Source organism: Arvicanthis niloticus, chromosome 3, assembly GCF_011762505.2.
Source record: "Arvicanthis niloticus isolate mArvNil1 chromosome 3, mArvNil1.pat.X, whole genome shotgun sequence".
NCBI lineage: Eukaryota > Metazoa > Chordata > Mammalia > Rodentia > Muridae > Arvicanthis > Arvicanthis niloticus.
The window spans coordinates 138,233,927-138,261,148 of record NC_047660.1 but is presented as its reverse complement, the minus strand read 5'-3'; the positions used below and the strand labels follow the sequence as shown (position 1 = coordinate 138,261,148).

The 27,222-nt window shown below is 50.6% G+C and overlaps 1 protein-coding gene across 1 annotated transcript; it reads left to right on the top strand.

Moving 5' to 3' along the window:
• Positions 1-25,844, top strand: C3 (complement C3). The gene is made up of 41 exons (XM_034498571.2): positions 1-162; positions 1,257-1,446; positions 1,814-1,976; positions 2,079-2,149; positions 2,869-2,960; positions 3,058-3,140; positions 3,254-3,344; positions 3,431-3,533; positions 3,773-3,899; positions 4,007-4,122; positions 4,207-4,353; positions 4,835-5,044; positions 5,162-5,368; positions 5,705-5,863; positions 6,035-6,164; positions 6,722-6,793; positions 6,971-7,171; positions 7,802-7,910; positions 8,377-8,462; positions 9,129-9,271; positions 9,392-9,604; positions 10,716-10,782; positions 10,871-10,957; positions 12,298-12,501; positions 13,033-13,108; positions 13,391-13,550; positions 14,461-14,559; positions 16,006-16,162; positions 17,054-17,217; positions 18,377-18,535; positions 19,001-19,060; positions 19,165-19,255; positions 19,374-19,425; positions 21,097-21,184; positions 21,286-21,372; positions 22,593-22,698; positions 23,151-23,240; positions 23,533-23,616; positions 25,268-25,351; positions 25,431-25,566; positions 25,659-25,844. The coding sequence occupies exons 1-41, from the start codon at positions 83-85 to the stop codon at positions 25,798-25,800; spliced, it is 4,986 nt and encodes a 1,661-aa protein (XP_034354462.1). The 5' UTR covers positions 1-82; the 3' UTR covers positions 25,801-25,844.
• The last annotated feature ends 1,378 nt before the right edge of the window (positions 25,845-27,222 follow it).

The following is a 27,222-nucleotide window of genomic DNA, read 5'->3' as shown; positions in this document are numbered from 1 at the left end:
AAGAGGCACCATCCACAGCCTGGCTCACCACTGCCCACCCCTGTCCCTTACCCCCTCTCTCCTTCCACCTTTGTCCTTCACTATGGGGCCAGCTTCAGGGCTCCAGCTACTAGTGCTACTGCTACTGTTGGCCAGCTCCCCACTAGCTCTTGGGAGCCCCATGTAAGTAGTTACCTTCTGGGGGTGCAGTTTCTTATAGAACCCTGGGTGTGTGGCTAGTGGGGGAGGAGACAGGGATGTTAGGAATTTGTGCTGAGGGCTGGAAGATGGCTCAGTGGGTATGAACCTTAGTTCAAACTCCCAGCATCCATGGAAAAGCCAGGAGTGGCCTCCAGAGCCTGTAACCCCACACTGTGGGGCTAGAGACAGGATACTGGGGATTGCTGGCTGCCAGCTCAGTACTAAGTTCAGAGAAAGGAGACATTGGCTCAAGGTGTGTATATGGGGGTGGGGGGTCATAGAACAGGACACTTGACAACCTCTTGTGGCCTCCACACTCTTATGCATGTGCATACACACACACGGGGGGGAGAGAGAGAGAGAGAGAGAGAGAGAGAGAGAGAGAGAGAGAGAGAGAGAGAGAGAGAGAGAATGTGAGAGAATGTGAGAGTGTTTGGGTTGCTTGTATGTAAGGGTATTTACAGTCTTATGTCCATAGAATCCAGGTATTATAGTGTTGGTGTGCCTACTTATAAAAAAGAAGGTCTATAGATTTAGGGTTTCCCTGATGTCTTGTGGTTTAGGCAATGGTAAGTTTAAGATTTGAGGACTGGAGGATTGTTGGGGTCTAGAGCCCTTATGTGAGCTGTCAAAAGCCAAGCTCAACATTGGGCCTGACTACATGAACCTGTCATCCTGGCTACTCTGGAAGCCCAGACAGGAAGTGTGCATATTCCAGCCAAGTCTGGACTACAGAGTGAGTTCAGGCTAGCCTAAACAACTTAGCGAGATGCTGTTTCCAAACAGAAAAGTGGGGAGAGGCTGAGGTGTAGCTTAGTGGTAGAGAGAGCACTTTCTCAGCACATGGGACGTCCTTATGGCTGGTATCCAGTGCTGAAGCCAGAGAAAGCCAGCTTCCGGAGGCTGAGGGAAAGGAGGCTGTAGCTTGGTGCCTTCTCCCGTGGGGAGGAACATAGACCCAGGCATCTGCTCTGGCAGGTGTCCCAGCCAGCACTGAGAACCCTCTAGAAGTAGGGACTGGGCCAGCCACAATGAGGGCTGAAGTCTCAGGCCTTGCTCCCACAACCCACGGTCAGGTACTCCATCATTACTCCCAATGTCCTACGGCTGGAGAGTGAAGAGACCATCATACTAGAGGCCCACGATGCTCAGGGTAACATCCCAGTCACAGTCACTGTGCAAGACTTCCTAAAGAAGCAAGTGCTGACCAGTGAGAAGACGGTGTTGACAGGAGCCAGTGGATATCTGAGCAGGGTCTCCATCAAGGTGGGCAAGGAACTAGGGAACTACAGTCAGCCATAGCCCCTTCAGGTCCAGCCTGGGTCCTCCAGGCTGCCTCCTGTCTCCTCCTCTGAGTCCCTCCCCTCTGACACCCCTACCCTCTAGGTTCCTTTCCTTTGATTCCCTCTCCTCTGAGTCCCCTCCCCTCTAACACCCCTCCACTTTGAGACCCTCCCCTCTGAGTCCCCTACCCTTTGAGACCCTCTGCTCTGAGATCCTTCCCTCTATGATCCCTCTCCCCTCAGTCCCTTCCTCTGAGGGGAGTCGACAAAGAGAAGGCCCAGGGGCTCTGGGGACACTCTCTGGGCACCACTCCTTGCCAGAGTCCTGACTTCCCCTGGCCCATGCATAGATTCCAGCCAGTAAGGAATTCAACTCAGATAAGGGGCAAAAGTATGTGACAGTGGTGGCAAACTTCGGAGAAACCGTGGTGGAGAAAGCGGTGCTGGTAAGCTTCCAGAGGGGGTACCTCTTCATCCAGACAGACAAGACCATCTACACCCCGGGCTCCACTGGTAAGTGCTGTGGGAGGCTGCTCACACCAGGGCCCAGGGCCGGAAGATCCTCCCAGAGCTTAAGGTCTAACAGAAGTCTGTTTGTCTCCCCACACCCTCCAGTCTTCTATCGGATCTTCACTGTAGACAACAACCTACTGCCTGTGAACAGGCCAGTCGTCTACACCATTGAGGTACTTAGTTACTGAGTTTCCCAGAGATGGATACCCTCCTCTCTGAGTCCCCTCCTCTCCAAGTCCCCTCCCTTTTGAGACTCTCTTCTGAGACTCAGTCCTCTGAGACAGTCCATGGGCAAATGGCTACACAGGTGGATCAGTGCGGAGACCAGAGATCTAGGAAGACCCTTAGGTCACAGACTGAGGAATCCAACTCCAGGGAGACTCCCTGAACTTCAGTTTCTCTATCTAAAGATTGGGATGAACTAATAGTAGTTCTGTGTGGTCAGTCCATTCTGCCCAGTAGAGGGCCCTGCTTAAAACCTGAGTGAAGACCCTTCTTTCTCTTCCTACAACCCTCTGTGGCTCCCATTTCTTTAGAGTCAAAGTCTTCCTTGCAAGGCACAAGGTCCTGCTCACCCTGCCCAGTTTTCTCCCTTCCTTCCTCCTCCTTCTTTGTCTCTTGCTCCCTCTGCTCCAAACACACACACATCACATCCCTCATCTTTTAAATGCCCAGGATTTTGCTGCATTAACTATGTCCTAAACATAAAAAGGAAATGCACAGAGAGGTTGAGCTATTTACCTGAGAACACAGAGCTTATAAGTGGCACAGTAAGGATTTGAACCTAGGCTGGGTTACCCAGGTCTGTGTTCTTAAGTGCTGCCTCTGTGAACATAGATGGGGTGGTTGTGCCTCTGAAGAGTTGCTTTATGCCATAATGCCTTTCTTACAGACCCCTGATGGCGTTACCATCAAGAGAGAAACTGGGACCCAGAACAAATATGGCATCTTGTCTTTGTCTTGGAACATTCCAGAACTGGTCAAGTATGTCTGGGTCTCCAAAAACGGGATTCCCCTGTCCCAGGAGAGGGATGGGGAAGAGGCACTTGAAGGCCCAGCCACATTCCTCGTCTTCTTGCAGCATGGGGCAGTGGAAGATCCAAGCCTTCTATGAGCATGCACCGAAGCAGACCTTCTCTGCAGAGTTTGAGGTGAAGGAATACGGTAAGTCATGGGGTACCCGGCACATGAGGCCATTGCACTTACGCTGCCCTGGCAGCCATGCTGACGCCCTGGCAGCCATGCTGAGATGTCATGGTCTTCATACCCCATGCCAGTGCTGCCCAGTTTTGAGGTCCTGGTGGTACCCACAGAGAATTTTTATTACATCGATGACCCAGAGGGCCTGAAAGTTTCCATCACAGCCAGGTGAGGAGGGTGGGAGTGATGCATGGGGGAAGTCTTCAGCTAAATCCAGAGAAGTCTCCAGGACCCCGAGTCTCCTTGTCTCTAAGGTTCCTGTATGGAAAGAACGTGGACGGGACGGCCTTCGTGATCTTTGGGGTCCAGGATGGCGATAAGAAGATTTCTCTGGCCCATTCCCTCACACGAGTGGTGGTATTGCCTCACCCCTTCCAGAGCTTGGAATAGCAGCCTCTCTCCCCTGAGACCAAGGCCCATCACCACCCCTCAGCCCATCCCACCTCCATCATCACCCCTCAGCCCATCCCACCTCTTAGGCCCTCCCAGTCCCTCACCTTGCTGAACCAGGCCACCCATTCTGAGCTCCCCCCTTTCCTAGCCTCCCCTCTCTTGGGGACCTTTCCCCCTCCCTCATGCTCTCCTCTCCTCTGCAGATCGAAGATGGTTCCGGGGACGCAGTGCTGAGCCGAGAGGTGCTGATGGAGGGGGTACGGCCCTCCAACGCAGATGCCCTGGTGGGGAAGTCCCTGTATGTCTCCGTCACTGTCATCCTGCACTCAGGTGAGGCCTGCTTTGATGAAGGCTGACAAGGCTAGTTTGAGAAAGGAGGCTTGGCCCTGAAGGGCTGCTAGGATGCCTGCCCTCACTAGTACCATCCATCTCCTCAGGTAGTGACATGGTAGAGGCAGAGCGCAGTGGAATCCCAATTGTCACCTCCCCATACCAGATCCACTTCACCAAGACACCCAAATTCTTCAAGCCAGCCATGCCCTTCGACCTCATGGTAAGATCCAGGGCTGGTCCCCATTTCTACCTTCAGTCACTCAGAACACACTGACCCTTCTCCTCCGCCTGACTTTGTCCATAGGTGTTCGTGACCAACCCTGATGGCTCTCCAGCTCCCAGAGTGCCAGTAGTCACTCAGGGATCCGATGCACAGGCTCTCACTCAAGATGATGGTGTGGCCAAGCTGAGTGTCAACACACCCAACAACCGCCAACCCCTGACCATCACAGTGAGTGCCTGGAGCTCCAATCCTCCATGGTCAGGGAGTCTCCATGGTCAGGGAAACACAGGGCTCTGCTCGTTTTCATGACACTTTCTGTGGTTCACCCAGAGGATCCCACCTTGCTGTAATAAAACACCTGGCAAAAGCCACTTCAGGAAGGAATGTATATAATGGCTCCCGGTGTGAGGCTACAGTCCTTCATGGCTGGCAGGCACAGAAGAGCTGACAGCAGCTGCTCACACCCCATCAGCAGAGATGAATAACACTGGTGCTTACCTCACTTTCTCCTTTTTATTCAGTCCAGTCCAACAGCTCAGGGGAGCACGGTGCCACCCACACATTTAACCTAATCTAGAACCCCCCTCAGCAGCATGGCCAGCCCTCATCACCTGGCTGATCTAGATGCTATCTAGCTGAGCCTGTTGTGAGCATCCCAACCTGGGCAGCTCTGGGAGCCACCATGCCTCTCTCTGGATTCCTCACCTAGGTCCGCACCAAGAAGGAAGGTATCCTAGACTCTCGGCAGGCCACCAAGACAATGCAGGCACAACCCTACAGCACTATGCACAACTCCAACAACTACCTACACCTGTCAGTGTCTCGAATGGAGCTCAAGCCAGGGGACAATCTCAACGTCAACTTCCATCTGCGCACAGACCCAGGCCAAGAGAGCAAGATCCGATACTACACCTACCTGGTCCGTGACCACCAGGGACCTCCAGCACCCCAAGGATTCATGCCCAGCCCTGGGGTCTCCTGCACCTATTCTACCTAGCCCTGTCCTGGTTCTTATGCCAGCCCATCATCCCTCTAGGTTATGAGCAAGGGGAAGCTACTGAAGGCAGGCCGCCAAGTTCGGGAGTCTGGCCAGGACCTGGTAGTCCTGTCCCTGCCCATCACTCCAGATTTTATTCCTTCCTTCCGCCTGGTGGCTTACTACACCCTGATTGGAGCTAATGGCCAAAGGGAGGTGGTGGCCGACTCTGTGTGGGTAGATGTGAAGGATTCCTGTGTAGGCACGGTGAGCACCCCCTTCCTGCCCCCTCTTGCCATGCTGCTCTGACTGTCCTGAAATTCAATATGTAGACTAGCCTAGGCTAAGCTCACAGATTCACAGAGCTCTGCCTGCTTTTGCCTCCCCTCACCCCCACCATTTTCTCTTTTTCTCTTCTCTGTCCATGTTCTCTCTCTTCACCTCTCTCTTCTGCTTATCTCTTCTCCCCCACTGTCTCTTTGCCCTCCCCATTTCCCCTCCCTTAAGTTCTCTCTGTCTCCTTTCTGAACTTCCTTCCTCTTTCCTTCTGTGGGTTTTCTGGGGTTAACTCTTCCCTGTCTCGCTTCTCCATCCTCTCTATAGCTGGTGGTGAAGGGAGACCCAAAAGATAACCGACAGCCTGCACCTGGGCATCAGACAACACTTAGGATCGAGGGAAACCAGGGGGCCCGAGTGGGGCTAGTGGCTGTGGACAAGGGGGTGTTTGTGCTGAACAAGAAGAACAAACTCACACAGAGCAAGGTACGTGCCTGCATCCCTCAGACCAACCTGAAGTGTGGTGAGTGCTAGAAGCTGGGTCTGTGAAGGGCTGGATGTTAGAGTAAGGAGGGGCGGGATGGCTGGGTTGAGCATCATGATGGGTTGGTGGTTTCTTTCCACCCCCTCCATCCACCCATACCGTCCCACTTGCAGATCTGGGATGTGATAGAGAAAGCAGATATTGGCTGCACCCCAGGCAGTGGGAAGAACTATGCTGGCGTCTTTATGGATGCAGGCCTGACCTTCAAGACAAGCCAAGGCCTGCAGACTGATCAGAGATCAGGTGAGAAAAGAGACCAGGGGTGGACACAAGGAGGCATCCAAACCTAGATGCCCATATAAGAACAGGACCCTGGGATCAGGAGACTGAATCTCTGCCCTTCCTTTATCAGCAACACCTGCCTATCCCTATTTGCTTAAATTAGGTTTTAATTGTATTAAATTAAAGGTGTGTGTGTATGTGTGTGTGTTTCTCTGTGTGTGCACATGTGCATGTGTGTGAGTGCATGTGTGAGTGAGTGCATATGTGTGTGCAGTGTGTGTGTGTGTGTGTGTGTGTGTGTGTGTATGCGGTGTGTGTGTGTGAGCTTGAGTACACATTCACCATGGCATGCATGTGGAGGTCTAAAGACAACTCGTACCGCTCCGTTCTCATCTTCTGTGGGTCCCAGAGATCAAACTCTGGACGTCTGGATGAGCAGCAAGCCCCTTTACCCCATGAGCCATTTCACCAGCTTTTCTTGTTTCTTCTTGAGCCTCAGTCTCTCCCACTACCAAAAGGGTACAACCATCACATCCCAGCTTTACCCTGTCCCTCCTGTCTCTCTCTCTCTCCCTTAGATCTTGAGTGCGCCAAGCCAGCTGCCCGCCGCCGTCGCTCAGTACAGTTGATGGAAAGAAGGATGGACAAAGGTTAGGAATCCTCTACTGACCCCTATCTCCATGCATCACCCACACCCATCCTGTTAAAATCCCATAGGAGGAGGAGAGGGCTGCCTTCCTTGTCCTGCCCCAGGGAAGTTCTACCTGAAGTCTGGTCTGATGCTCTCCTGACGGCTAAGGCTGACACCAGGTCTGGGCTTTCCACAGCTGGTCAGTACACGGACAAGGGTCTTCGGAAGTGCTGTGAGGATGGCATGCGCGATATCCCTATGAAATTCAGTTGCCAGCGCCGGGCACGCTTCATCACCCAGGGCGAGAGTTGCATGAAGGCCTTTATAGACTGCTGCAACTACATCACCAAGCTGCGTGAACAACACAGAAGAGACCGGCTGCTGGGCCTGGCCAGGAGTGAGTGGCGACTTGTAGAGCGACATTTGGGTGGGCGGAAGGGTGGACACAACTGCCCAGTGATGGGTGGCTGTACCTGTTTGCTGGAAGGGTGGCCCAAAGACTGTGTCCCCAGCCCTATCCCCTGGGAGGACAGAAGGAGGATGGAGGCATCTCTGGGCTGTGTGTGAGGAAAGACTGAGGGAGGGAGCCAAGGACTTTTCTCATACTGGGCATCAGCTTTTCCACACCTATACCCCCATCCCACAAAGCAATACGTCTTCAGCAAAATGAAGATAAATTCTTCTATAATCAGTCCACACTGAAACTAGGTGCGACAGCACATGCCTGTCATTTTAGCACTCAGGAGGCTGAAACAAGAGGATTGCTGCAGGTCCCAGGCCAGCAGGGACTACCTAATGAGTTCCCAACCAGTTTGGATGATGGTCATCTTGATAGCAACAAATCTGTAGAACATGATTTTTAGATTTTAGTTCCTAGATGGAGAGAGGGATCCCCAAAGACTAGTGTGTCTGGGGCTGGTAGAAAACTGCCACACAGTAGTGAATGCATCTATACAGCTCAGAAAGGTTTTCAAGGGCACCACCTGCAAAGTAGGTCTTTTTCCAAATCAAATCTGCCTACCCTCAGGTGACATGGATGAAGACATCATTCCAGAAGAAGATATCATCTCTAGAAGCCACTTCCCAGAGAGCTGGTTGTGGACCATAGAAGAGCTGAAAGAACCAGAGAAAAATGGGTATGGGTCTCTGATCAGTAAACAAAGTTGCAGGCCACCAAGACTCACCACTTGACCCACACGGTGGATGGAGAGAACAAACTCTCAGAAATTGTCCTCTGACTTTCACATTAAGGTCATGGCAGAAGGATGACATACACACTTAAACATCCACAGTAAATATATTTTTAAAGCGGGGTGGAGGGTAGGGGATGGGGAGGGGATGAGGCTGGGACACGCCTACTCCACATCCTTGCCTGAGAGTAGAAGGCATCCTCCCAGACAGTCTCATTTGCATATGATTTGCATGTACCTGCCAACTTCCTGTCTCCTCTGGATTCACCATGGAGGTCCATGGGCTGAACTAGCAAAACCACAGGTGCAACCTAGAGCTCCTATCTAACGTGTCCCCAAGGCCCTCCACCTCAGCACCCTCTCCATCTTGATAGATCTTACCACTTAATTTTTAAATTTCTGTTACACCCAGAATCTCTACGAAGGTCATGAACATCTTTCTCAAAGATTCCATCACCACCTGGGAGATTCTGGCAGTGAGCTTGTCAGACAAGAAAGGTACAGGAGGGGCTGGGAAGACGGCTCAGCAGTGAAGAGTTTGCCCTGAGCTCCATCTGCAGAACCAGCATAGGAAGGAGGGAGTCATAGTGCCTGCTTGCAATCCTGGTGCTGGGGAATCAGAGACAGGAGGATCCCTGGGACTTCCTGGCCAGCCAGCCTAGCCCAGCAATGAGCTCGAGGGTCAGTAAGAAAGCTCAGTGGTTAAAAACATTTGCTGATCTTGCAGAGGACCAGAGTTTGGTTACCAGCACCAACATCAGGCTTCTCACAGCTCCCTGCAGCTCCAGGGGATCTGATGCCCTCTTCTGGCCTCTGTGGATACTGCACTGAGCTGCACACAAACACAGAAGACTCATGTGTACATACATAAAATTAAGTATAGTAGAGAAGCAATTGAAGACAGCACTCAGTGTCAGGCTCTGGCCTCCACATGCATGTGAACCCGTGCACACATGTGCACATGTAAACACATGAGGTTGGACATAACTGGCTGTGATATCACCACATCTGGGATTTGCTAATCACATGCACATGTTTAGTCTTCAGCTTTCTGCAGATGGGATCAGCCATAGACAGCTAGGGAACTTGAAGCAGAAGCCCGCCTTTGCCTCCCTGCACAGCCCTCGCACCCTGGACCCTTCATACGCCTCTTTCTGCCGACAGGGATCTGTGTGGCAGACCCCTATGAAATCACAGTGATGCAGGACTTCTTCATTGACCTGCGACTGCCCTACTCTGTGGTGCGGAATGAACAGGTGGAGATTAGAGCTGTGCTCTTCAACTACCGTGAAAAGGAGACTCTTAAGGTGGGAGCAAGTCAGTGGAAAGCCACCAGGACCCATGGACCCACCCTCACCTGCCTTGTCCCCTCCCTCACTTGCCCTGACCTCCCTCACACACCTGCCCTGACCTTCCTTCTCTTGCAGGTGAGGGTGGAACTGTTGCACAACCCAGCCTTCTGCAGCATGGCCACCGCCAAGGAGCGCTACTTCCAGACCATCACAATCCCTCCCAAGTCCTCTGTGCCTGTGCCTTATGTCATCGTCCCCTTGAAGATTGGCCTCCAGGAGGTGGAGGTCAAGGCTGCTGTCATAGGCCACTTCATCAGTGATGGTGTCAAGAAGATACTGAAGGTTGTGGTGAGTCCTTGGGGCAGCTGCTGCCTCTAGCCTTCAGATTTCCCTGCTGTTGACCAAGGATCATCTTGTGGCCCAGATGTTACAGAATCTTAGAACTGGCTAGGCTTCAGGGTGTAGAGCACTCAATTCATTCATGCAAAGTTCCAGGCTCTATCTCCTGTACTTTGTAAACCAGGTATGGGGTGTGCCCAATGATCCAAGCACTTGGGAGGTGTGGGGCAGGAGGATCATGAATTTGAGAACAGCGGGGGTAACTTAATGAGACCCTGTTTCAAGTTTTTTAAAGAGTAAAAAGGGTCCAGGGAGATAGCTCAGCTGGCGACACGATCGCTGTGCAATCATGTAGACCTGAGCTCAGAGCCCCAGCACCCAAACAGAAGTGGCTCACCGGCCTGTCAGCCTAGCTGGATTGGATACTCCAAATTCATCAAGAGACTGTCTCAAAAAAAGTGAAGAGGGATAGAAGAAGACATATGGCACTGACATTTTCACATGCTTGCATCCGCACTTGCACACACTCTCATACACATGCACACTCATACAGAAATGCATAGCATGTATATACACTCACACATACACACACATGCACATCTTGCACACATGTACATACTCTCACACATACCTACACAAACATGCACATGTACACCTCACACTCACGTAATGCACACTCATGCCCTCACATTCACACACGCATACTGACTTGCACATACACACAGGCGTGCATACTCACACACTTGCATGCACACATATATGGACACTCACATACACCCATGCACACATACTCATACATGTACAAACATGCATGCCACACACTCACATACACTCATGCACTCACACTCACACACACATGCACACTTGTACAAACACACTCATACACATGCAAACATACACACACACTTATAAATAAATACACATGTGCACACATACACATGAGTATAAGTAGGCATTTGAATCACCTCCTCCTTAGAAGAAATTGAGACATAGAGAAGTTAAGTAACTGGTCTCCAGGCACACAGGCAGAGAGGCAGAGCCCTTTTGAAGGACCTTCTCCAAATAGTGCCCTGTTGACCATCTGTGTATCTGTTGTCATTTTATCTGCCACCCTCCACAGCCAGAAGGAATGAGAGTCAACAAAACTGTGGCCGTCCGTACACTGGATCCAGAGCACCTCGGCAAAGGTGAGCAGAGAGGGTAAGGTGGGGTGGGGTACCAAGGAAGGGGTTGGAGAGCTGCCGCCATCCAAGTCTTTACTCTCTCATCCTGCAGAGGGAGTGCAGAGGGAGGAAGTGCCTGCTGCCGACCTCAGTGACCAAGTGCCAGACACAGACTCTGAGACCAGAATTCTCCTGCAAGGTAAGATGGCCTCTTCCCTGCCATGCAGGGGTCAGGGCAGCTGGGAGCCAGAAGCTAACTGAGCTCCATCTCACGGGGTGGGGATGAGGAGAGAAGAGAATAAGGAAAAGGAAGCGGGGGTGAGGGGAAAGACCCTGGACCAGGATGCCCAGATTCAAATCAATTTCAAACTGATTGACCTGGGACTCATTTGTTAACATACTGCCGTCCCGTGTCTCAGGTTCCTCCTATGAAAAATGAGGGCGATGATGTGATGCTGTTTTAGTCTCTGTTCTGTTATGAAGAGACATCACGACCAAGGCAACTCTTCTTAAAGGAGGCATTTAATTGAGGCTTGCTTATAGTTTCAGAGGCTTCGACCATGAGTATCATGGCAGGAAGCAGACAGACATGGTGGAACAGTAGCTGAGAGCTTCACCTTGATCCACAGGTAGCAGGCAGAGAAAGAAAGAGACTGGGCCTAGACTGGGCTCTTGAACCCTCAGAGCTCATCCCAATGACACACCTCCTCCAACACAGCCACAGTCTCTGCTCCTTCTCATAGTTTGACTAACTGGGGGTCAAGCACCAAAACATACAAGCCTATGGAGACCACTGTCGTTCAAACACCATAGATAGTCTCTGCCCTGTTTGCTGTAGGGGTTGAGCCGTAGCACCTCAGATCTCCCACTCTATCTGAAACAGTGTGCTGTGGGTCTGCCTGCGGGAGCTGCCTGCAGAAGTCAGGTCAGCAAACAGCACTTGCTGGTAAAGACACTTAAAATGAGAAGCCACACACACCAAGAGCAGAGGTTCTGCTGCTCTTGACTGGATCCAGGAACATCAAGGGGACACTGCACCCCTCAGACAAGCACTCACAGAGAGCTAGTGACAGTGCTTAACTACAAAGGTGGCTTGAGGATTATTTAAGATTCTATGTGGAGTTCTCCAGTGGACATGAGCAATAGACTGTAAGTCAGAGCTGTCTGTGACTATGGCCATTATTTTATCTAAAGGTGAAATTAAATGTCCAAGGTCGGGTACAACCTTCCCCCAAACCCACACAGGACCTCCACACACACCCTCCTGCAGCCACCAAGCCCTAGGCTTCCTCTGGTCAGAGACTGTCTTTTTTTGTTTTGTTTTGGTTTTTTTTGTTTGTTTGTTTTGTTTTGTTTTTGACACAGGGTTTCTCTGTGTAGCCCTGGCTATCCTGGAACTCACTCTGTAGACCAGGCTGGCCTTGAACTCGGAAATCTGCCTGCCTCTGTCTCCCAAGTGCTGGGATTAAAGGCATGCGCCACCACCGCCCGGCTCAGAGACTGTCTTAAACAGGTCTTTTCCTCCACCCTCGGCTGCAGGTACCCCGGTGGTTCAGATGGCAGAAGACGCTGTAGATGGGGAACGGCTGAAACACCTGATCGTGACCCCTTCAGGCTGTGGAGAGCAGAACATGATTGGCATGACACCAACGGTCATCGCAGTACACTACCTGGACCAGACCGAACAGTGGGAAAAGTTTGGCCTGGAGAAGAGGCAAGAGGCCCTGGAGCTCATCAAGAAAGGTGGGGCCTGGGCTAGAGCTCCCCTAACCCACCCACTCATCCTTCCCAGACCCCTCCATTCCCAATCGTCAAAGCTGCACTGGTCCTCCCAAGGCCCTACCCCTCCTCAATCTTCTCCCAAGCCTTATCCCTCTTCCCAAGGCCATGTCTCTTCTCCAAGCCCCTCTCCTCTCCTTTCTTCAGAGATGGCTCACCTGTCTGATCCCTGAACCCAACCTGAGTCCTCTTTTTAGAATTCGTTTCCTATTTGAACCTTCCTCCCTCTCTGCACACTTGTCCCACCCCGTGCAGCACCCTTGTCTTCCCTCTTCTCAGTGAGCCACCCACACCACTCTGTCCTTCCTCTCTCAGCATTTCCCTTCAAGCCTTCCTTAAAAGCCTGTCCCTCCCAGGATCCTGGTCCTATCCTCTTTGAACCCTTGTTCCACCTCACATAGGCAGTAGCATCCTTATCCTGCCCTGGATCTCCCACTGCTTATCCTGGTCAACCCAGCCACCCTTTTCTTTGGTGACCCTGTCTATTCCCCACAGGGTACACCCAGCAGCTGGCCTTCAAACAGCCCAGCTCTGCCTATGCTGCCTTCAACAACCGGCCCCCCAGCACCTGGTAAGCAGGTGGTCAGCTTGGTTCCCTCTTCTCAACATCCACCTGAGCAAGGCCTACATCCCCACCACTGGTGGTCTGGTCTCTCTCTGCCCAGTCAAGGCTGCAAGCATTGACTCAGCCTTAGAATCCTTTAAGCACCAGCTTCATGAGGCTTTGAAATTAAAAACCCAAACTGAGTGGCTCTGGTACCAACCCTCTCTGCTCATTGGTGGGTGAAGATGTCAATCTACATACTAAAACCAATTGATTCTCATCTGGTATCACTATAACTCCTGCCCCCAGGCTGACAGCCTACGTGGTCAAGGTCTTCTCTCTGGCTGCCAACCTCATTGCCATCGACTCTCAGGTCCTCTGTGGGGCTGTTAAATGGCTGATTCTGGAGAAACAGAAACCAGACGGTGTCTTTCAGGAGGATGGACCTGTGATTCACCAAGAAATGATTGTAAGAGACAGGCAGATTCCAGGAAGAGAAGGGTAGAGGGTCCTAGGAGGGATGGGAGACAGTACTGCCCCATCTACTTGTTCATTTGGCGGTAGGGGTTGGGGAGGAAGTGAATAAAGTTGTAAAACACTGGAAGTATTCCAAGAATCCAGAGGCTGACAGACCCAACTAAGAGAGCAACATGCATGGTATTCTGTGCACCAGTTGAGATCAGAGGTCAGCCTTGGGTGTCAGTCCTCAAGGGCCACCCGCCCTTGTTGTGTTCTTTTCTTGTCTTTTTTCTGTTCCTTTCTTTTCTTCCTTGTTTCCTTCCTTCGTTCCTTTCTTTTTTTTTTTTTTTTTTGTTTTGAGGAAGGGTCTGATTGTCATGAAGCTCACCCAGAAAGCTAGGTTGGCCAGCCCCCAAGCCCCAGCATCTGCCTGTTTCTGCCTACCCAATGCTCAAGTTACAAGCACATGCCATTATACACAGAGACTTTTTTTTTTTTTTTTTTTTTTTTTTTTTTTTTTTTTTTTTTAATGTGAGCTCTGGAACATTAAGCACAGGTCCCCAGGCTTGAGTTGTTTCCCCAGCCCCTGCTAACTATTCTGACTCATGATATTTAGCATTGACCCTGGGCCTCTCCAGAGGTAGCCTCACCATAAATCAAGGGGTACTTCTCTGTAAGGGAGAAGCTGCTCATCCTTCCTCCCTGTTGAACAAGAAGCCCGGTGAGGGCTAGACCCCATGTCTGCTTTTCCTCAGCCATTATACCAGGGGCAGCAGTACAAGGGGACCCTAGTAACAGAGAATGAACCAACAATCGAGTTGATTACACTAGAGAGATTGATCCTCCAGGGTGGGGAGCTGAGCCTGGACTTGATAACCAGGTAGGGACAAATAAAGACCCGATTCTGCTCCTATTCACAGGGTGGCTTCCGGGACTCCAAGGAGGCAGACGTGTCGCTCACAGCCTTCGTCCTCATTGCACTGCAGGAAGCCAGAGACATCTGTGAGGGGCAGGTCAATGTGAGTGTCTTCTCAGCCCTCCATCCTGTCATCCTCCCCAGCTGTAATTAAACACTCTGACCAAAAGCAACTTAAGGGAGAACAGGGTTTCTTCCAGCTTGTAGCTCCAGATCACCCACTTCCCCTGGGGAGAGTCAAGGCAGAGACTCAAAGGCAGGTGTGTCTGCTGTTCTATATAGCATTACCGCAGACCAAGAACTCACCTCTCACAGCCAAAGAGATGCTGCTGTTGGCTGACTTACTGGCAAGCTTATACTCTGGCTAGCTTTCTTGGGCAGTTCAGGACCACCTGCCTAGAGATGGTGCCACCCACAGTGGCCCTCCCACATCAATTAACAATCAACACAGTTCCTCACAGACATGACCACTAGCCAATCTAATCTAAGCAATTCATCAACCAAATTGACACTCTGGGCCATGTCAGGTTGACAGTTGAAGCTGACCAGGGGAGACGTTGTTCCCTTGACTTGGGAGATTTGTCTTTCTCTACTGATTACCCAGATGGTCTTGGGAACAAATCATGACACCCGTTGGGTATCACTGTTATGACCTCAGAGGTCTGGTATGTGACTTTTCCTGGGGAGATCTGAACAAACATCTATCATCCTAGAACAACAGACTGAAGAAATGGTTCTGCCCAAGTACAGAATGGTGAACATTATGTTGAGTTTATTGGGGTCACTTAGGGGGCATGGGTAACTCAAAGGCAGGCGAACTGCCAAAAGGCCCACCCCACCATGGGTGATAAGTCACAAAAGCTGTACATCTGGAATCCCCTGCCCAACATGTGGGTGTGTCCACCAGAGAGGCTCATCACCTCAGCAGCTGCTTGCCGTCATATGGAGGGGTATTGTGCAGCTCATACCTTTCCTGAGAGCTCTGGGCACTGGTGAGTTTGGAGCCTTCTGAGCCTTGGTCTCGGTCTCTCACTGCCTTCCTGAGTTTTATGAGTGCCCCTGCATCTTGGAGGGACTATTTCAACTTAGAGCAAAGAGCACATCCAAATTCAATACATGAATAAGTGACAAGCCCATAATAAAGATGGGATGGTGAAGGCAATGATGGAGGACAAGGACAACTCACACAGGCTTAGACTGACCAGCTGAATTTGACTTCTAGCTTACGCCCATTTGGGGCATTATAAGCCATCAGTTTGTTCAGTGACATCCCCTGGGGGAGTATTTACACAACCATAATACACCTTTGTTTTGAAGCAGGACTCAACTGCTCAAGAACCCACAATCACACACTGTTGCACATACCTAGTGTAGTGTACAGACTACTCTAGACACATAAAAGTATTCAACAAAAAGGTGCCACACAAGTGTCCCCAACAACTAAGGAACTCTTAAAAACAGACACATCAAAGGCAACGGAGCCCCAAAGAACAGATAACCCAAGGTAGCCCAGAAGTCATGTGAGACCCCAACCATCTGTCTCTCACAGAGCCTTCCTGGGAGCATCAACAAGGCAGGGGAGTATCTTGAAGCCAGTTACCTGAACCTGCAGAGACCATACACAGTGGCCATTGCTGGGTATGCCCTGGCCCTGATGAACAAACTGGAGGAACCTTACCTCAGCAAGTTTCTGAACACAGCCAAAGGTGAGAGATTGCCTCAAGGGAAAGGAGTATGGGTAGGTGAGAGGTTACTTCAAGGGGCTAGGGGTATGTGTGGGGTGAGAGAGCACCTCAAGGGGAAGAGGTGTATATGTGTGTGGGGGAGTGAGGGGTCACCTCAGGGAAGAGTGTGGGGGTATGTTGAGGGGCCACCTCAAGGGGGAAGGAGTGTATGGGTGTATGTTAAGGGGTGAGCTCAAAGGGGTGCAAGGCTGGGGTGTGAGGGTGGGTTCTGGTTACGTACACTGAGCCAGGACGCATGGCTCTTAGCTGAGAGGTGGGATGCGTGGCCCACACTGAGCTGCAATGGAGGCCTCTAAAGTATGTTGACCCTTCAATGTAAACCACACAAGAGGCCTGTCGCATCTTTCATTCAGCCTTACTCTGGGCATCTGAGGAGTCCAAGGGAGGAGAAAAGGTGACTGAAGTTGGTGGACTGGAAATGGTCTTGATTTCTTTTCTGGTTTCTGTTATAAGAGACCCTGATAGAAGCAACCCAAGGGAAGAAGGGCTGTTCAGCTCACAGGTCAAGGGTGGGATCCATTGTAGCAGGAAAGTCAAAACAGTGGGACCTAATCAGGAAGCAGAGAGATGGCTTCAAGCTCACTAGTGCTGTCTGCATTCGTCATCTTACACAGTCTGGTATCTCCACCCCAGGGAATAGTCCTGCCCACCTAGAAATAGGTCTTCCCACATCAATGAACGCAGTCAGGATGATTCCCCACTCCCATGGCCAGGGGATTGTCTTCCAGATGACTCAGATTGACAGTCAACATTGAGCACCAGGACTGGTCTGGTTCTGGGGAAAGTTAGCTCCTAGGTCACCCCCCCAGGCTACGTGGGCAATGGATGAGGGGCTGGGGTGTCTTTCTGCAGATCGGAACCGCTGGGAGGAACCTGGCAAGCAGCTCTACAATGTGGAGGCCACATCCTATGCCCTCCTGGCCCTGCTGCTGCTGAGAGACTTTGACTCTGTGCCTCCTGTGGTGCGCTGGCTCAATGAGCAAAGATACTTTGGAGGTGGCTATGGCTCCACCCAGGCAAGTGGCCTCGAGCTCCAATGCTTAATTCCCATGTCTCCCAAGGGAGACAGACACTAAGGCCCAGGCATGCGACTCTTGTGCCTGAGGAGTGTGGGGACTGCAGGAGAGCTGAGAAACCAGAGCACACACCTTGTTACAGTAGATGATGCTCTTCATTCTACTAGGTTCCTCGGGTCCCCCTCCATGTTCTCATCTAAAATGTTCTAGGTCGTGTTCCATGTTTCTAGGACCCCTAATGTCGCACTAACTGGAGACTTGTAGGTTACATTTATAGTTTCACGGGGCTCTTAATGTCCCCCTCACTAGAAGGTTCTAGAACATGATCTCAATTTGACTAGACTCCCAATGTCCCCATCTTTTCATGTGTGGGCTCTAGATCATGTTCTCCATTCCACCGGGTTCTCAAATGTCATCATTTCCCCCTGGGTGAGTTCTAAACCAAGTTTCCTGTTCTACCCAGGCTCTCACTGTCACCTTTTGTCATCCGTGTATTCTAAGGCATGTGGTTAGGGTGTGCTGGGGAGATGATGGTGTGCAGGCCCTACACAAGGGCACTGCCTGGGGCCTCTTTCTCTAGAGCCCTCCAGGTGATGGTTTTGGCAAGTTAAGGCAAAGCAAGCTCAGCTGCAGCCTGGTCTTTCTTTCTCACGGGCTGTCAATCACTTCTCAGCACTTGCTCCATCCTCAGTATCTCTTTAGGGTTTGATGCCTCTACACTCCAGCTTTATTCTCTTTCTCGTGAGATGGTTCTAGACTAACTTCTAGCCTTCTAAGCCTTAGTCTAAGATTCCTTCCTCTTGATGGGTCTAGAGTTCCTGATGTAGTCTGACTTGTTTTCATCATTGATAACTTCTGAACAAAAGCTCACGCCCTTGGAGGGGTCTAGACAGGTCTTCAGTGTCCAGTGACCTCCACTGCTCCCTTCACACTCTGATGGGTTCTAGATCACTGAATGACTGCTGGACAGCCCTGGCCTGAGCAACTCTCAATGGAGCTCTGGGATATCCACCCCCTTCTACCTATATATCTGTGTTCTCCAGAATATTCTGTGTGTGCTGCCGACCCCGTGATTCTGACATACACAGCATCATCTCCCCAGCACACACTAACCACTAGGTAGACTGCAAAGCTAACCATCCTATCCCATGGGTTCTAGGCCACCTTCATGGTATTCCAAGCCTTGGCCCAATACCAAACAGATGTCCCTGACCACAAGAACTTGAACATGGATGTGTCCATTCACCTCCCCAGCCGCAGCTCCCCAACCACGTTTCGTCTGCTCTGGGAAACTGGCAGCCTCCTGCGATCGGAAGAGGTACAGCCTTACCCCCCTTCCATTTTCAACTCTCTATTCCAGCCAGGGATGCAGGAGGGAGGTCAGACACCTATCAGGGCCCTCAGAGCCAGAGGAAGCTGGCCCCTGTGTACAGGTGTGCTCACCTGTGTGTGTGTGTGTGTGTGTGTGTGTGTGTGTGTGTGTGTGTGTGTAGGCCAGAGGACAAACTTAAATGTCATTCTTCAGATGCTGTCTACCTTGTTTGTCAAGGCATAGTGCCTCATTGAGCTGAAATTCATCAAGCAAAAGAGGCTAGCTGGCCTCAAGAATCCCCCTGTCTCTGTCTCCCCAGTACTGGCCTATACCCAGTTTGCTTTACTTGGATTCTCAGGATCAAACCTAGGCTCTCATGATTATAAGTCAAGCTCCTTGTCTTCTGTGCCATCCCCCTGGTCCTGAAGCTGGCTCTTAACACCCTCTCTTCTCTCTCCCAACTCTCTGCAGACCAAGCAAAATGAGGGCTTCTCTCTAACAGCCAAAGGGAAAGGCCAAGGCACATTGTCGGTAAGAAAGGAGAACCCACATCCGCCATGTCTACCACCTTCCCCTATCCACCCTACCATCATCCCTGTCCATCTCTTGCTCTCATGAGACTTTTATCTCACCAGGTGGTGACAGTGTATCATGCCAAAGTCAAAGGCAAAGTCACCTGCAAGAAGTTTGACCTCAGGGTCACCATAGGACCAGCCCCTGAGACAAGTAAGAAGAATAAAGACCCTTCCATTACCTTCCAGCCCCACTCCTGTCCTATCTCCTGCCCTCCTCCTGAATCAAGACCCAAAGGCACCTTCTCCCATCTTTCTGTTTCTGTTTGTAGCCAAGAAGCCTGAAAACGCCAAGAGTACTATGATCCTTGACATCTGCACCAGGTAAGGATCCTGATCCTTGAGACTCACCCTGGTTACTTGCCAGTCTGTGAGCAATGGTGAAGCATCTGCTGGGAGCCAAGGCCAGGGCCACGGAGTGAGAAGTGGCCGTGGTAGTCTCAGGCAAAAGCTTCGGGAGAAGACTCTCTTCCCAAGAGTATTATGGTTCTTGTATGACAGATGTTCCTAGACGGTGTTTGTTGGAACAATTTTTGTGCCTTCATTCCTTGTGGACAGGATTTTCTATGCATTTTGGAATGGGTTGGGATCTAAAAGCAGATGCTTTCTATTGGCTTGGTCTGAGATGGTGGGGATGCCTCATCTGCATGTGGAGGGGCTTCCAGGCACTGCCCCTATGTGACTGATTGTCATGGTCTTCTCCAGGGTCATGGTCCCTGTCACATGCTGTGGTCATGTGACAGGGACCTGGTCTGGAGTAGGTGAAATGCCTACCGTTCTCAGGTCTGAGGGTCCGGGGTTTCTGAGCCCACTCAACCTTTCCAAATTTTCTGGCATGGTCCCCTGCCCCAGTTACTCTCTCCTCCCTTAGAAAGACTTCTTCACTGTGGGTGGTGTTGGGCCTGAGCCCCTGCTTTGTACACACAGCAAGTGCTGTAGCCATGAGCTGCATCCTTGGCCCGTCTTCACCTCCTGCACTAACAACGCTTCTTCATGCTGGCTAGCTTGCCTCCCTCCGGCCATGCAGCCCGTCTCTCACAAAACCCCAGGCTTATGTGAGAGTTCCTCCATTTTCCCTCCTTCTAAAGCATCATTGATGTTACGGTCAAAAACAAATGCCAAAGGAATTTTCATTTTTCTTATGTGTTTCCTTTTTTTATGATCATGTGTGTGTGTGTGTGTGTGTGTGTGTGTGTGTGTGTGTGTGTGTGTGTGTGTTCCTTCATGCCGCAGCATACGTGTGAAGGTCAGAGGACAACTGCAGGAGTTGGTTCTCTTTTCTGCCATGTGTGTTCTGGCAATTGAACTCAGGTTGTCAAGCATAATGGTTAGAGCACCTATACTCACTGAAACACCTCACTGGCCCTCCACCTTGTTCTTTTCCAACTTGGCCTGGAATTTGCCAAGTACAGTAGGCTAGCTGGGCAAAAAGCCCAAAGTTCCTCCTGACTCCATATCCCCAGGGCTGGAACTAAGAGCATGTGCTAGAGAAACAGCTCAGTGGTTAATGGTGCTAACCACAATGGTTGCTCTTTTGTTCTTTATATCATGGATAGTGAATGCTCAAACTTAGGTCCTGATGCTTACACAGCAGGCACTTTACTGATTGAGCTGTCAAGTCAGCCTGCCCCGCCAGCCCTCTACACTCCAAATGCCGGCCCTCCACACTGCTATGGTTTAGTTTAGTTAAGTTTTAGGTTTTAGTTAGGTTTTATTTTGTTTGAGACACTGTTTTGCTTTGTAACCTAGGCTAGCCTGTGTCAACTTACTCAGTAGCGCAGGCTAGTCTCAGCTCATAGTCTTCCCTCCAGGTGCTGAGACAGCAGCATGAACGGCCATGCCTGACTGCATCTACTTATGTTGCTTTCAGACAAGTGTTTTCCAAACCCAACCCTTCCTCGGTGCTGGGTGGAAAGCAGGAGCCTGGTCATCCCAGCACTGGACCTGGTGCCACGGCCATCCTGAAATCCAACAATCTTTGTCTGCCATATGCAGGTACTTGGGAGATGTGGATGCCACTATGTCCATCCTGGACATCTCCATGATGACTGGGTTCATTCCAGACATGGACGACCTGAAACTGGTAAGGAGGCTTGGGTCTGGGGCCCAGGGAAGGAGCCTGAGGACTGGAAGGAGCTTCTGGGAGAGAGGGAGGGATTTTTTACCAGCTCTGCTCTTCCCTAGCTGAGCTCTGGAGTAGACAGATACATCTCCAAGTACGAGATAGACAAAGAAGGCACCAAGAACAGCCTCATCATCTACCTAGAAAAGGTAACTCCTGTCCCCAGGGAGGCTTCTGTGCCTCCCTTCCCCTTCCTGTCTGGATTTCTTCCTCTATCTTAATATCCAGCTCATGCTAGCCCCAGGCTTGGGAACACAAGATCTGTGCTATGAGGAAATAGGAAAAAGTTTGTAATATAAGGTGACCAATTCAAGATTGTCCTATTTCACCAGGCAGTGGTGGCACACGCCTTTAATCCCAGCACTTGGGAGGCAGAGGCAGGCGGATTTCTGAGTTCAAGGCCAGCCTGGTCTACAGAGTGAGTTCCAGGACAGCCAGGGCTATACAGAGAAACCCTGTCTCAAAAAAACAAAAAACAAAAACAAAAACAAAAAAACCAAAGATTGTCCTCTTTCCCTCTAGTCTAGTGCTCCATGATCTGGGACCCAAACTCCTTTCACCCTGTGGCCCTGGGATCTCCAGGATCTTGGAGTTTTCAGCAATAGCATAAGAAAAGTACATGGGTTTGTCTGTTTGTTAATGACAAGGTCTCTCAATGTAGCCTGAACTTGTCCCAAACTAACAATCCTCCTGACTCATCCTCCGGAGTGTTGGAATTATAGAGATATACCTGGCTATATGTGATGCTTTCAGGACCACTGTCATAGTGCCCTTCATTTTGTTCTAACAAAATACCTGAGGCAGCATGGTTTATAAAGAGAGTTATTTAGCTCAAACTTTTGGAAAATAACAGCTCAAGACTGATTGATCCTACTGTCTAGCCTCTAACACAAACCCCCAGGATGATGGCAGGAGAGAGCACAAGAGAAAGGACACACACTACAGGCAGGGCCAAGAGAGGTCCAGGAAACCAGACCCACCATCACAGTAACAAGTCAACTCTGCTGAGAGCTGGCCTTCTCCTCCCAAATGGTCATTAATCCCCTATGACCTTAAGGGCTGTATCTACTTAATACTTTCCAGGCTGTGGCCTAGATGAAGAGAAATCACATCCAAACAATAGCAGGTAGACAGTGGTCTGCTGGCCAGAGCTTGTTCACCTGATTGGCCCTAAATCTGAGTGACGCTGCAAACAGTCTGGTTCCAAGCATGGTAGAAAAGGAAGATAGATTTAACAAATGCCATTCACTTTCCCACACCTTCTAGAACCTGCTTGCTCCCTCAGTTTCTCTACCTTGGCTCCAAATGCCAGGAGTGTGTCCTGGGCTCCCTCTGTGACATCCTCTGACCAGCTCCATCCTTCCCTTAGATCTCACACTCCGAAGAAGACTGCCTGTCCTTCAAAGTTAACCAGTACTTTGATGTGGGACTTATCCAGCCGGGGTCGGTCAAGGTTTACTCCTATTACAACCTGGGTAAGCAGCCAGGGCAGGGCTTGGTCGCTGAGTCATCCTAGCATCCAGAGGTCCTGGGGATCAGAGTATCAGAGATCTTTGGCAGCAACAAAGATCAAAATATTGGGGTCCCATATGCTGAGGTTCTTAGAGTCCTAGGATTTGGAGAGTTGGGTAACTCAAGAAGAGTTCAATGACTTGCAGAGATCTGGAGGTAGGGAGGGCCTTAGAATCTCAGGGACCTAGAATTTGACATCTAAGGGTTCCAGGACTCTAGATGGAGGTTTCAAGAGACCATGGCCTGAAAGAACAAAAGATCAAAAAGCCTAGGGTCTGGGTATCACAGGGTCTGAGATTGGGGACTTTGCATCTCAGGGCTGAGGGGACTCACTCATTGTGCATTTCCTAGCAGGAGTGGTCTTTCAGGTGGAGCCCCTGGGCCTCTGACTTTCTCCTACTTCTTCTCCCTACAGAGGAATCATGTACCCGGTTCTATCATCCAGAGAAGGAGGATGGAATGCTGAGCAAGCTGTGCCACAACGAAATGTGCCGTTGTGCTGAAGGTGAGCACTAGAAGAGTGTGAGGGGTGGGCCCAAGCAGGACACACCCACAGAGACGCTCCACTCCTGTGGGGTGAAACAACCTGGAGGTGGGCACTAGGAGGGTGAGGGAAACGGACTCAGACAGGACACACCCACACAGACATTCCACTCCTGTGAGGATGGAGGGCCTTGAAACCATCGTACCCAGGGGACATGGAGTAGGATAAGTGTTCCTTCTGGAACCAGCCCCAACACAGAAAGTGGGTGGGTGGGGGTATTCAAGAGCCTGTGTGCATCCATCCCACCCTGCAGAGAACTGCTTCATGCATCAGTCACAGGAGAAGGTCAGCCTGAATGATCGACTAGACAAGGCTTGTGAGCCTGGAGTGGACTATGGTGAGTATGGCAGCTGGTAGCTGTCAGACGCTGTGGAGTATGACAGTATGTGACCAGCGGGGAGCAGCACTGGTGGTGCTTGTGTCCCTATCAGGATGTGGCTGTGGGTGACTGTTGTGTAGGGGACATGTGTAGATGTATAGTAAAGGGGTGGTCTGTGTTGTGTGATGGTTTTTTGGGAGACACTCACCCCAGTTAGGGCACTGACCACCCAGGTCCAGCTTGCCGAACCAGCCAGTTATGGGGTCACCCATAAGAGCTGGAGTGAGGGGTTCCTTGCAAGAGCACAAAGATTGTGGATGAGGATGATAGCTCTGTTCATCTGGCTCTGGATGCCCAAGCATGAGGCCCTGGATTTGATCCCCATCACCGAGGCAAAGAGCTCAGCATGGTAGCACATGTCCTGAACTCAACCACAGATGAGGCAGAGACAGGCGGTTCTCAGGCCAGCGAGCCTAGCCACACCAGTGAAGTCAAAGTCTTGACTTCAAAGACCCTGCCTCAAAAAACAAGAGGAAGAGATGTCTCCATGTGTTAGAGCACGCTACCTCAGGCCCATAACAGCCTGTAATTTCAGCTCTAAGAGATCCAACACCCTCTTCTGGCTTCTGTGGATTCACAGACACATGCATCAAACAAAAAGGACAAAGTTGTCCTCTAAGCTCCACACACATGAATGTGTACACGTCAGGTCCAGGTCCAGTGGCTTCTCGGTTGCTGGGATAAGCAACTTGGGAAGGAAAGGCTTTATTCTGTCTTACAGCTCACAGTTGGTTATTAGCTGCAGGCAGAGACTGCGGAGGACTGCTACCTTTCTTACTTAGCCCAGGCCTACCTGCCTAGGGATGGCACTGCCCACAGTGGACTAGCCCCTCCTTATCACTTAGCAATCAAAATACCTCACAGACATGGCCACAGGCCAAGCTGATAGACAATTTCTCAGTTGGGGTTCCCTCTTCCCATATTTGTCAAATTTACAACTGATACGATGACATGTGAACGTGTTTACACAAACACAGTAGCTGTAGCTGTGCGTGTGCCTGTAGCTTTGGGTGTAATTGCGTACAGCTGAGAGTTAGGCATATGTTGCAACTGTGCATGACTTTGCATGGCTATGTGTAAAACATTGGCCAAGCATGACTTTGGATTGCAGTCAGGGCCATCATGAACATGACCGTCCTTACACATGGCTTTGTCAGGTATGGTTTTACAGATTGCCATGGTTGCATGATACTGTCACTGTAGCATTGTGGGTGACTGTGAGATGAGCAGCTGCCTCTGTGTATATGAATACTTACCTGTAACTCTAACTGTGTGCACGGAATGTGTGGCTATGAATGTGTATGGTCTGTAGCCTGGAGTTGCCCATAGCCTCAGTTATATGAGACTTCACCATGGATGGCTGTGCCTGTAGGCATCCCTAACTCTGCTCAGAGACCTATGACTGAGTCCATGAGTGTGAGTGTGGCTGTGGGATGGCCTGGTTGTGTGTGTTCCTGGGAGGGGACAGACTGCCAGTGGCTCCAACTCAGCACTATGTGTGTGTGTTTGGAGGAGTGCGGCCGAAGGTCACATGGTCAGGTGCATCTGCTGGTGAGGGCCCCATGACCAACCCTGCTCAAAACCCTCGTTGTCCTTCCTCCCGCCATAGTGTTCAAGACCAAGCTCACCTCGATAGAGCTGTCGGATGACTTTGATGAGTACATCATGACCATCGAGCAGGTCATCAAGTCAGGTACCCGGCCCTCTGTCTTCCCACCTCCCCAGCCCGACTCCCTTTGCTGGAGCTCAGCCTCTCCTTCCCTGCTCCCCAGGCTCAGATGAGGTGCAGGCAGGGCAGGAACGCAGGTTCATCAGCCACATCAAGTGCAGAAACGCCCTGAAGCTGCAGAAAGGGAAGCAGTACCTCATGTGGGGCCTCTCCTCTGACCTCTGGGGAGAAAAGCCCAAGTAAGTGCCCACCCTGCATGTGGGTATGACCGCCCCTCTAGCCCCACCCACTGCCCCCAGGAACCTGCCCTTAACTGCTCTCACTTCTGCAGCACCAGCTACATCATTGGGAAGGACACGTGGGTAGAGCACTGGCCTGAGGGAGAAGAATGCCAGGATGAGAAGAACCAGAAACAGTGTGAAGACCTCGGGGCATTCACAGAATCAATGGTGGTTTTTGGCTGCCCCAACTGACTGCAGCCCAACCCTCCAATAAAGCTTCAGTTCTGTTTCACCCACCTTTTAGTGTCTGGAGTCATGCTGTGTGTGTGTGTGTGTGTATGTATGTATGTATAGAATATGTGTACATACATATGGACACCAAAATTCTTTTCTTTTTCTTTTTTTTTCTTTTTTTTTTTTTTCTGTTTGAGATAGTTTTTCTGTGTAGCCCTGGCTGTCCTGGACCTTGCTCTGTAGACCAGGCTGGCCTCGAACTCAGATTCACCTGTCTTTGCCTCCTGGGATTAAAGGCATACACCACCACAGCAGACACTTTGTATTTTTAAATTTATTTTATGTTTAAAATATGTACTAATCTAATGTATATCTACATGAGTTCATATGTGACACATGAATGTAGGTGTCCTCATAGGCCAGAACAGGCAGCTGGAGCTACAGATGGCTGTAAGCTGCCCAATGGGTGCTGGAAATCAAACCCAGGTCCTCTGCAAGTATTCTTTACTGCTGAGCCACCACTCAATCCCTAGTAATTTATTAAAATCCTATCTGTGTCTATATGCAGTACCCATGGAGGCCAGAAGAGGGCTTTGGATCTCCTGGAACTGGAGTTACAGGTAGTTGTGAGCAGCAAAATTATAGATGCTGGGAACTGACCCTTTGCAAGAACTGTATGTGCTCTTAACCATTGTACCTGTCTGTAGGGGAAGGAGCTATTACTAAAATCTGGTTCCCTAATTGGTTCTTGATTTGGTCAATAAAAAAGGCGGAAGCCAATTGCTGGATGAAGGAAAAGGTGGGACTTCCGGGTTCCAGGAGGAAAAGGGGACTCGAGAAAAGAGAAAGGGGCTTTTGCAGCCATGCACTGGAACAAGGAGAAAGCAGCAGTCATGTTTCCCTGGGGAAAATTAGAACCGGAGGTCTCTGCCACCAGTGGAGGCTGGCTGATATAGACTAGCTGATATAGGTTAGCCGATAAGTTTAGGGCAGGAGATTCTGTGTCCCAGCAATTGTTCTATCTGATAAATTCTAAAATAATAAAGCTATCTAATGTTTTCATTCCACAGAGCTAAGGTAGGCAGAGAAAGAGAGAAGGCGAGAGGGACTGGCGGAGTGCAGACAGCAGCTCCCAGCTTTCCCAGGTTGGGGGTTGCTTATGACTGATCCTGACCACAGGACGCAGTCCCAGGCAAATCTTGGAGCATGGCCTGCAACCTAGGCAAGGAGGCAACATGGCTTTTAAAATTACACACAACACCTTTCTCCAGCTGGGTGAACCATGTTTGTGAGATAGTGTCTTTCCCTTTTACTGAGAGCTCAGTAGTCAGCTAAGCTGTCTCTATCTCTTGTGCTAGGATTATGTGGGCTCTCACACACACACACACAGACAGAGAGACAGACAGACAGACAGACATGCTCACTTACACCTCAGCCCTG